This window comes from Paramisgurnus dabryanus, chromosome 16, assembly GCF_030506205.2.
Source record: "Paramisgurnus dabryanus chromosome 16, PD_genome_1.1, whole genome shotgun sequence".
Classification (NCBI taxonomy): domain Eukaryota; kingdom Metazoa; phylum Chordata; class Actinopteri; order Cypriniformes; family Cobitidae; genus Paramisgurnus; species Paramisgurnus dabryanus.
Window position 1 is genome coordinate 2,048,567 of NC_133352.1, and position 12,053 is coordinate 2,060,619.

Below are 12,053 nucleotides of genomic sequence, written 5' to 3' on the forward strand. Positions count from 1 at the left end.
AAATGTACTTATCTAGTTTTGGGATGGTATTGTATGCTTTCGTCTATACTCAACATTTAGTCACACATTTTCATTTCAAACCTGTTTAAGTAAATAATGACAGAATTTTCATTGTCCACTATACTTCAGTGTTTGTTATTTAATGGTTACACATAACATTTCAGCTGTCACAATGCGTTGTTTTACTGTTAGGGTCTATTATAATGTAATTTGTCATAGAATACATTACTGTTCAAATACACTTTAAAACATAGTTTACTTCTGAACTACAATAATGCTATCAGACTTGGCTTTCGGTTATTATATTAGAATACAATACAATACAGGTCGAATACACTGCAAAAAATATACTTTCTTATTTAGTATTTTTGTCTTGTTTTCAGTAAAAATATCTAAAAATTCTTAAATTAAGATATTAAAATAAAGTATTTTCTTGATGAGCGAAATGACCTAGGAAAATAAGTCTAGTTTTTAGACCAAAAATATAAAATGTAAACAAATTTGTGCCTAAAACACAATTAAAGCAGTAATGCTCATTAAAGTAGTATAATATTTGCTGCATTAAAAAATACAGCTCTCTTTTATTTTTTTATTTCATTTGTACTAATTTGTACGGAACACTTAAATAAACATAATCTATATATACATAATAAGAAAAATCTTAATACAGTGCACAGCATTAATGAGTAAACCCCCTTTGAAAATTAAGATTTTTCTCCATTTGTTAGTAAATATGAGAATATGAGATGGCGCTGTAATGGCGACAGGCAGCAGTGTGTGTGTAGAGTACTGAGTTGAGAGTGTTGTTTTAAAGTTAAACCTGTCCCAAATAACTTACTTTGCTTTTAAGCGATCTGTGCGTGACGGTGATAATAATGACTCACCTCAGTTTGACCGGTTGTTTTATTTTTTTTACGCTGTTATGCAAACTTTTGGGCGTACTCTGCGAACATCGGGAGTCCCATCAATACTCCCGTGAATTTCTCCTGTTCCTGCGTAACTCTGGCGCGGGCATCGTGGATCCCACGGCGGCTCTTCCACCAGAGATCATCCGGTCGGCAGCCACTTCTACCGCAGTGAACCAGAGTTGGGCACCCAGGACAGGAGTGAGGAAAAGAGGGAGACGACAAAGATTCAAGCGACAAGGTCATCGTCGGATACCTCTTCCTTCAATTATCCTTGCTAACGTCCAGTCCCTTCGTAATAAAGTGGACGAGCTTCAAGCAAAAGTAAAGTTCCTCTCGGAATATAGAAATTCCTGTCTACTTGCTTTGACAGAGACGTGGCTTAAAGAGCAGGATCGACTCTCCGATCTTGAGTTGGATGGGTTTGGGGAACCTGTCCGTCTTGACAGAGACTTCACAGTGACGGGAAAATCACTTGGTGAAGGTTTATGTCTTTATATAAATAAGAAATGGTGCAATACGGTGATCATCAGAGAAAAACTGTGTACCCCTGATATAGAACTCCTGTCTGTGTCTTTACGCCCATTTTACCTGCCCAGGGAAGGTAAGACAGGAACAGACAGGAACAAGGTTGTGACACTCTTCAGTGGTATAAAAGAAAGTAAAAGTCCTGGCCCCGATGGCATTGGGGGCCGTATATTAAAGAACTGTGCTGAACAGCTGGCAGACATATTCTGTTTTATTTTTAAAATGTCCTTACATCTGCACATTGTCCCTCGCGTTTGGAAAGACTCAATTATTGTTCCAGTGCCGAAAAATAAAGCTCCAAAGATTCTTAATGATTTTAGACCTGTGGCGCTCACGTCCCTCACTATGAAGACATTAGAAAATTTGCCTACAGATCGAATAGAGGAGTGGAAGACGCAGTATGTTAAACTTGATTTATACACATCTTGAGGGTGCAAAGAGCTTTGTGCGGCTGCTTTTTATAGATTTTTCTTCAGCTTTTAATTGCATTCAACCACATGTTTTAGCAGGGATTTTAAAGAATACTTTTAACATTGACCCTAGTCTTATCTGTTGGTTAATGAATTTTTTAACTAATAGATCTCAACGTGTAAGAGTGAATGGCATTTTATCTGATGTTCTCTTTTCCTCCACTGGTTCCCCACAGGGATGCGTCCTCTCCGCTGTCTTATTTATATTATATACAAATGCATGTCAAAGCCAACATACTAGGCGTCATATTATGTAGTATGCTGACGATTCAGTGATCGTGTCACTGTTAACACACAATGACCCCGTGCATGGCCCTATTCTAAATGATTTTACAGAATGGTGTAAGTCGTCTTTTATCAATATCAATACGGAAAAAAATAAAGAAATGTTGATTGATTTTAGAAAGAATCCTCCACCCCCCACCCACTCTTCTATAAATGATCAGGATATAGAAGTGGTAAGGCAATCAGTGGTGTCAAAAGTATTCATATTCATTACTCAAGTAGAAGTATAGATACTAGGGTTTAAAAAGACTTTTGTAGAAGTTGAAGTATCAACTCAAGCTTTTTACTCAAGTAAAAGTGAAAAAGTACTGGTTTCAAAACTACTTAAAGTATAAAAGTAAAAGTAATGTAAGGAAAAAATGTCATTAGAGAAAAAAGTTTTTTGTGCACTACCCTATCTCCTCTAAAAACATGTTTCTAAAGGCCATAATAACTATAGTGTTATATTAAAAATGTTAATGTTAAACAATTTGGGATGCACTAGGGCCAGGGGTAAGCAACATCAGTCCTGGAGTGCCGATGTCCTACAGATTTTAGCTCCAACCCTTATAAAACCTTGGCTACCTGTAGTTTCAGGTGACTTTATAAACCTTTATTAGTTTGTTCAGGTCTGCTTGTTTAGACCTTGGAGCTAAACACTGCAGGACATCGGCACTCCATGTTGCCTACCCCTGCACTAGGCTATCTGTTTCAACCACATACAGTATATGCCCATAAAAAATGAACGCATTTTAATACAATGCAAACAAATACATTAAAGCAGTGGTTCTCAAACTGGAGGCCGCGAGATGGTGCCAGGGGCCCCAGTTTTATAATATTTTATGAAATACATTACTTTATTATAAATTCTGTGTAATCAAACCTCAGAAAAATAAGGCTACTAAACAAAAGGAATACATTGTATAATTTAATATGTTTTGTTTAATTCAAATAAGTTTAAGTTTTAGAATGTTTATGTCATACATTTTCTTTGGGGGGGCCACGAAGGAATCCACTGTACACAACGGAGGCGAAAAAATAAAAGGTTTGATAACCACTGCATTAAAGAACCAAATATGTGTTATGTGTACTACTGAGCATTAACATGTGTTCCATAGAGAGGAAGATATGATGACTAGTTGCCTATAAATATTGTAATGGTGCAAAAAGTCAAACTTTAGAGCAGGGCCGCTGCTGGCAAAACTTTTACAGTGGTGCCCTCTTTAGTAAAAAAAACACAACAAAATCACACACCACTATAGTATGTGTGAGAATAGAAATATGCTATTTTTATAATTTATAATTGTATTTTGACAGCAACACAAACTACAAATATGCTATTATATATTATAGCCTATATTTCTGCATCTGTACTTGTGTAGCTAATGGACTTTGGTATACTTTACTTTAGTTAGTATAAATCCAAGCAATTTTGGAGAATTACTAAATGTCTTTCTTGTAAGTAAATACGTATCCGATCTTTTGAAATGCGACCTTCGTCTGAACGGCCAGGCCACATGGATCCGACCCGTACGTCACTGATACGCTACAAACGTCATAATTCTGCATTGAAGTAGGCAAGAACGATAAGATAAACAACAACCATGGCCGACGTTGCTAACACTGCTCCACATCATTAAATTTTGGCCGTATGGGTGCACACGTTATATGATTTCACATATAACAGCGTTCTCCAAATATATTAATATATAGCATATTATTATAATGCTGCAAATAATGTGTGAAGTAGCAGCTTTCAATAAATATTTTTAAAATGCGTTTATAAATCCAACAACCCCTGTGACCGGTCTACACGTCCATAAGAGGTTTCGTTTATAAACCATTGCCTCTTTGTTTCTACATTAAAAGACAAAGCTGGCAATTCTGGCTATACTTTCGTTCTTTTAATAATTTCTTTATTTTATTTATAAATCACTCTGGGTTATCTGATTTATCTATATGGCTTGTGTTTTGTTTCCGTGCACTTGAGGCATTTTGCACATTTGTTCTGCACTTTGTTACTTCTGACCTTATTTTATAAAAAAAATTGTATTTATAATAAACGTAAATTCTGATCTAATTTAAGTCTGTAAATTTTGGATAGCTTTTCGTTGTATCGATGTTGCGCTATTGCATGCTGGCAATGTTTGCGCATGCAATTTAGCCGAACGGCTAGGTGCTCTGCGTCTCATATTTAGGAGTTCATCAAACTAAACATTAAAAAACGGATGTTTTTCGACGGGTATAAGTTTTTAAAATGTATTTAAAACAGACTGGTTATCTTGTCAAAAGTTAAACTACAAAACAGGTAAGCCGTTTCTTTAAATTTCGGTGCTGAAACGGAAAATATCTGCACCAAACCTATATTTATGCCTGACACGACTTTCTTTCTTGTGATTTAATTTTAAGTTCGGTGTTCACTTTCAAATGATAGCAAAGAGATTCCTGAAATAAATAATATCATCAGGTCTTTCTGTATCTAAAGTGAATACAGAGATGATCAAAGTCAAAGCAAGCAAGCAGGTATTTCTATGCTAAATAATAACGCGAAGTGTCTATAAAATCATTAATTTCAGTGTTTTTCTTATTATAAATTAACGTTTAACCTCTCGACGCGCACTAGCTCGCGGACGGAAGGACGTCAGTTTTTTTTAATGCTGCTAACAATATATATATATAGCCTACTGTGTACAAACAACAATAATAATAACACTACTATACATCGTTTAAAAGGTCTAAGGGTTTAGCGTCAGTGTATGGTGTCCGTTTTGAGATTAAATTGCTCTAGTATCATAAATATAGTATTTTATTACAGAAGTCCAGATAACCACATGCATAATATAAACTGACTCCTTACCTTTGTGCTGGTATAAGGAACGCGAATCGAATCCAGTCTGTTTCAGATGTGTGAATAACCCATAAAAACTCTCCAAAAAAGTACATCCAATGACCAGTTTTGTCCACAAATGCGTATAATCCGTGAAATATGGATATATTTTCCATTGTTTACATCAGATTTCAGATGCACGTCTTGTAATAGATTATAATATACAATCTGAGGACTATTTACATCGTAACACTTGTATATGAGAGCACACTTGCGTTCAAAACCAGCGCTCAAACATGATTGTACAAGTAGGCGGGAGTATAATACATAATATCCAAACAGCGCTGTCTAATATCGTGACGTCATCTGACTCGCGCGTTCCTCCAATGACTTCATGGAAAATATTGATAGACAGAACATGTAGCCAATTAGAACACGAATTCAACGATCTTTGTGTGAAGCTTTATTTCCTGGTGTGGATACGGCATTTTATACGCTTATATAAGGATAAACAATAAAAAGAACGAACGTGTATGCATGTAAACAAAAGACTTTTATTTTGTGGCTGACTGGCACTTAGAAAAGGCACTAGTCTTACAAAAACTCTTGCAAGAACCTCATTTTTGGGTCTATTGACTTCAAACGTGAAATATAACTTCTTTAGACTTGTGGCTTTGGCCTCATTGCATTTATAGGTTTCACACATATATTTATCATTAAGATTTTTAGTGTTAAAAAAGATGTTATGCAAAAAAATTTTTATTACAATGTACGTCAGCCTCTCTAACTTTTTATTTTTAATCTTAAAATAATTTTGAAACATGGAAAACGAAGCTCAAAGTGTCTTCTATCTAATGATACCACAGTTATGCTTATACTATAAATGGTTTAGTAAAAACAGCCCTTTTAGTGAAAGTAGGTATTTTCATGGTTTCGGGCCAGAATGGGGGTGCTTTTCAAGAGGTTAATGAATTGTATATAAAGCTTAGTTTTTATCATTTACAGTAACGAACACAAATTATTTGTCATTTCTCATTTGTCGTTTTTTTTTGTCATGACTGCTTTGACGCGCTAAATCTCCAAATTAAATAAAAACACTGAATTGTAGCCAGAGGCAGGATCCCCTTTGTTATTTTTTAGGTGTAGTTATCAAAATGTTTTTTGTGTGATGTTCTGTAGATCGTGGCTTTAAAATGTTATGAGGAATAACTAAACAAATGTTACCTTACATTTTACATAACACACACACACACACACACACACACACACACACACACACACACACACACACACACACACACACATATATATATACAGTATCGTCAGTTTTGAATTCGTTCATCACTTGAAAGACAGTTTTGGTCACCTTATCAGAAAGTTGTTTCTGTGCTGCTTGTGAAGTTGCCAATTTGTACCTGGTCTGGCCCCCTCCCAACCCACGCACACAACCATATGATTTTACTATCGGTCGACTATGGAAAGATTCGACAATTCTGATTCGAATATGTAAATCCTTAGTCGAGGACACCCCTAGAAGATTGTAATTGTGCTGGCTCCGTTGGAAAAATAACTTTAATATTGCAAAAAGAACTCCACTGTTGACTACACCGTTGTTGACATCCATGTTTAACGTTAGCTTACAAGTGACGTCCTTGACCGTTGAGTACTCTTATGCGCATGCGGGTCACTTCTGGGTCATTTCACGTTCACACAGGAGATCACAAAAGGTCGCATTTTATTGAAAATGTGAACGGCCTTGCAAAAAAAAATCTAATTTAAAAAAAAAATCGGAATTGAGCATTAAGCCCTGCAGTATGAACGTAGCCTTATTAGCATATACAAAACAACAGATGTCTTAGCATAGATATCTTTGCCATGCTTCAAAACGCAACGCAGCACAATGTCATTTAAGTTAAACAGCTGCAGTTACATGATATAAATTGGTATTGTTACACTATTTAAATCACACAGATGAGTTGATGTCAGCAGCCAGCTATACATTTACACAGGCTTGTGAATGTGAACTGACCTGAAAGTGATGCGCGAGTTTTATTTCGTACTTTTCCATTTGAAGACAGAATGCCGCGTTCTGTTACTGTACAAACGGATGGCGGATGATATCAAAGCATCGCGAGAGCAAACTGCTCCGCATGCTTTCTAATCGCTCTCGCTGTTCTTTTATGTTTCTCTGTGCAGCAGCATCGACAAACTTTTGATCATCTGCAGTCAGCTGGGGGGGCGGGGATTGCGTCCAAACCAATAGGGAGTCGGAATGGTGTATGTTTATACTTCTCATCCAACCACAATCGCATTCATCTGGATGATGCAATTTATCAAGATAGGTTTTTTAACGATGACAGGCCGGAATGTAAAAAAAAGAAAACAAGCCAAATTATAGAAGTAACGAGGTGATTTTTAAAATGTAAGGAGTAGAAAGTACAGATAAAAGTATAGATACCCAAAATATCTACTTAAGTAAGGTAACGAAGTAATTGTACTTCGTTACTTGACACCTCTGGAAGCAATATAAATACCTTGGAATTATTATCGATGACAAACTCACCTTTGAGCCACATGTAGACACTGTCTGTAAGAAATCACATCCACGTATGTTTTTTTACCGTAAACTTCGAATTTTAATGTTGATAATACTTTTATGAGGATGTTTTATTGAATCCACTATTTCATTTGCTCTTGTGAGTTGGTTCGGGTCCCTTTCACTTAAAAACAAGAACAGGCTTCAAAACATAGTGAAGGTGTGCTGTAAAATTTCCCACAATCCCTTGCCTGATTTAAACACTTTATATGAGACTAGGACTGTCAAGAAAGCACATTCAATCTTAGCTGATCCATGCCACCCATTGTACGGCTGTTTTATTTTGTTGCCGTCAGGTCGTAGATTCAAACTGCCTAAATGCAGGACCAACAGACACAAATATTCTTTTGTCCCCGCTGCTATACTGTAGGTGGTCTTAACAAGTTAATGTGAGTTGCGGACTTCTGTGTTGTATGTATTTAATTTATTTCTGTTGATTGTATGGTTGTTGTTTTGTGTAATGTGTATTGTATGCTGCTGCACAACAAATTGCCCCTCGGGGATAATAAAGTTTCTTGAACTTGAACTTGACCAATTTGCTGTATTTTTACACACCAGTTTTATTACACATTTATGTTAAGAAATTAAATTATCAAATTGTCAGTAATATATTCACACGATATGTTGTGACGTGTAGACGAACTGGGTAGCCTATCCCTTGCTAATCATCCACCCTCCTTATCCCGCTGTGCAGGAGGTTATTCCAATAGACCGGTGTTGTTGGGTACTGTGTCATGTCAAGGGTTTATGGGTGCCTCAAGCATGCATTAAGGGATATTAACATCAAGTCCTATAAAACAGATCTTACTAGGTATGCAAACATAACATTTTGTGTGTGAAAAATTTAATAAATTGTATTATATAATACATGATAATATTGCATTTTAGTATGACCAATTCAAATCTTTAATCTTTCTTAATAAATTATGAATGTAACGTGGTGAAAACACTAGACAGAGGGAACAAACTTAAACAGGAAACACACTTCGACACAACACCGGCGCGGTCTTTAATTCAATAAAAGGACACGTTGGATCGCTGCCATAGTTGGTTACTTACTGGACACCACCATGCTTGCCCATTTATAGATCTTAGCCATTTAGAGCCAAATTGTTTGCCAGATTTTAATTATCAAAAATAGTGACTGCCAATTTAAATGCTTTAATGACATTACAAAATAGCCTAGGTTAATTACCACCATATTAGTTATGAAACCAAATAAAGTCAACTTCATAAATAGGCCTGTATCCATTACAAACATATTTTATTATTAGTCTTAAAATGTCCATAACATAAAATCATTGTTGAGCCACAACATTGTCAACATACCATAGTTTGACTTGTAATGTGCTGCGCTGATTTCTAAAGACTGCTGAACATTGGCGGCAACTAGCGCCTTGCGCTCAAACAACGCTAAGAGAGAGCTTACAAATGGTCCAGACCAACCTTACAAAAGTGTGACTTACAGAAGATATACTTAGTGTACGAACGTGTCGGTAATCGTGCCATAGGGTTAAGAGAGAGGTTAAGGAATAGGATAAGAACTACTTAGCGATAAGAACGTTTTGGGGAACCGGGCCCTGCATTTTCTGTATATTCATCTTAAAACCTGAAAATGATCCATATGTCTTAAGAAGTGACATAAATTCTGGAAAAGACTGGGTTGGTTGCTTTAGGTAAACTTAAATGTAATCTGCAAAGGCAGCTACTTTGTGTACACCTTTCTCTATATCTATACCTATAATTTTGTCAATTTGCCTAATCCACTGGTTAAGGGGCTCTATAAATAGGTCAAATAGAATAAGGCTTATTGGGCAGCGCTATAGGGTAAGCTGTTAAAAAAGGTCACCATTCACCTTAATTCTCGCTAATGGTTTATCATATGTTTGAATAACTTTAATAATAGATTTTTGAAACCCAAATCGATTCATAAAAAATACAGCATTCTATTACTCTAATAGCAATTACAGTAATGTGATTATTACTGTAATATGAAATTTTGTACAGGCTTTTAACTGTGATTTAATCAGTTTAAGTTTACTGTAAAGTAGACAATTTCACAATATTCTTTTTACAATGTATGTATTTTAAATTTTAAAAATAAGAAAAAAAAATGTATAAAAAATGTATAACTCAAATACTGCATCATAAACTTTTCTTTGTTCTTTCCTTTTCTGTGTTTTCTTTGTTTCTATTCCATGTAAAGCTGCTTTGGAATGATGAACAATTGTGAAAAGCTATATAAATAAAATTGAATTGAATAAAAAAATTCACTGTATTAATGAATAAAAAACTATAAAATACACTGAACAATTATTTGGAAAGCTTCAACTGGTCTAAAATAAGAACATTACTTTGCCATAAGCTCCGTTGTCCACTATAAACCCTAATATTGTCATTACTAAAAATTATACCAATTACTAAAATATCTAATAATTAATTAAATGAAATGAATTAATTAAATGAAAATTGAAAATGTAAGAAATGGCAGACAATTGTACATAATCATCTGCTTGACTGTATCAATGCATTTGCAATATGTCCAGTCAATGAGAATTAAACTGTAAAAATGTACTTCTCCCTGAAAACTATGTTTTGAACAATGTGCTTTCTTAAATTTTTTATTTTTTTTTGGTGTAGTGTTTACTCACTTTTTGGTAGTGTATATCATTATGATTACTTTGTTTATGGATTGAGAGCAGTGTTTGATTTTGAACACATGTAAAACTGTTTTGAGTGCAGTGTCTGATTTTGAACACAGGTTAAACCGTTTTGAGAACAGTGTTTGATTTTGCACACAGGTAAAACTGTTTTGGGTTGAAAGTTTCATTTTGCAGAGGTTTTGCAAATAGTGCTTGAAGATGAGGTTTTGTGTTTAATGTTTTCAGAAAATGGAGCAAGGTTTCAGAAATGGTGTTTTAGCAATTGTGAAAAACTGTAAAGGTTTAGTCATTATATATCAATATCAAGTGGACAATTACATTGAGAAAAAGGGTGCTTATTTATTATGATGTATGGTATAATATATAACTACAGAGATAAAGTTTTTTTTTCAAGAACATTTAAAACAGTGTAATGTAGCATACCTCCCAGCCTTTGTGATAATCATCTCGGTGCCGATGTCATAAAATCTTTTCCACAGGTCAGACCCTTGAAGATCTACTCGAACTCCTCTTGCAGCTTTACGTTTGACTGTAATTTCGTTTATTGCCCTCTCACAGATTCGGCTCGTCCTGTCATTTCGCTCATCTTTAGAAGTCACCGAAAAACAAAAACAAATGCCATTTCATTGTTCAACACTAGCAAAACCAAACACCAATGTTGGACAGGTCGATGTGACATTATGATAAACTAACCATTTTCGATGACAGGTCCTGTTGTGTCACTGTCATTTTCGGAGATACACTGCAACTTCTTGCAGCTCACTAAAGCCTCCACAGAAAACGCGTGAGCGCGTGTGCTGAGTCCCTCCATTTGACTCAATGTAACTCTTAGTATGTCAGCAAAAAACACCTCAAAGTTCTTACGGAGCTTCACAGACTGACGTTTACCCAAAGCATCGTAACTCAAGCAGCTCCACCTGAAAATCGTCGCAGAGCTAAGGAACTCTGTCTGGAAACAGGTGTTCAACCCAATTGTATCGGAAAATGGTTCGTTACTCGAAGCTTTTCAAATCAGAGCTCGATGAGGACCTCTGCTGGTGAAAGTGCTGTATCACAGAATATTCCACAACCAAATAACGTATTAATTATAAAAGCAAGAATTAATTGATTGACAAATTAGGGATAGATTAATAAATAAATGTAACAATATATAAAAAACATGACCAAAGCATGTTCCATTTGATGCGAATGGTAACTCCAAACAAAGATAACTAATTAAGGATAGACCTTTATATATATATATATATATATATATATATATATATATATATATATATATATATATATATATATATATATATATATATTACTCACTATACAGTAATCGACTATGCAGAACGAAGCTTCAATACAAAGCTTTGCTGTGTCCCAATTCAAAGGCTGCGACCTTCTAAGGACGTATTTTAAGACCGATTGCGTCACAGCACGACTTGAGGCTAGTAAAGGCCGTCCCAATTCAAAGGATGCTTAGAATGAAGCCTCAAAATGCGTCCTCATTTCTCCGCACAGTTAAGGATAGAATAAATGAGCTGTGTCCCAATTCAAGGGCTGCAACCTTATAACCTTGAGACGTTAAAAGGTGAGCACTCGGTCTTTCAAGGTTGAAGCCTCAGAAGTTCGCGAAGAGAACTGAAATAAGACGGTCTAACCTTCGGAGGACCCATATGGCGTCACCTGCTGCACGCGCCCACTGCGCCTGTTCCGCTTTGCTCATAGATAATAATTCTGTAACTAAAATAAATAAAAAGGGGGAAATTGGACAGCCCTGTCGGACACCACAGGTAATAAAAAATATCTTAG

General features: G+C 35.5%; 1 protein-coding gene across 1 annotated transcript in view; it reads right to left on the reverse strand.

The window, feature by feature from the left end:
• Window positions 1-11,200, reverse strand: part of tbx22 (T-box transcription factor 22) — a 200,424-nt gene extending 189,224 nt beyond the window's left edge. Inside the window, exons 1-2 of the mRNA XM_065274872.2 lie at window positions 10,947-11,200; window positions 10,677-10,839 (exon numbers count right to left, since the gene is read on the reverse strand). Of these exons, the coding sequence (XP_065130944.1) occupies window positions 10,677-10,839; window positions 10,947-11,064 (281 nt within the window). The 5' untranslated portion in view covers window positions 11,065-11,200. The remainder of the gene's footprint in view (window positions 1-10,676; window positions 10,840-10,946) is intronic.
• Between the last annotated feature and the right edge of the window lie 853 nt (window positions 11,201-12,053).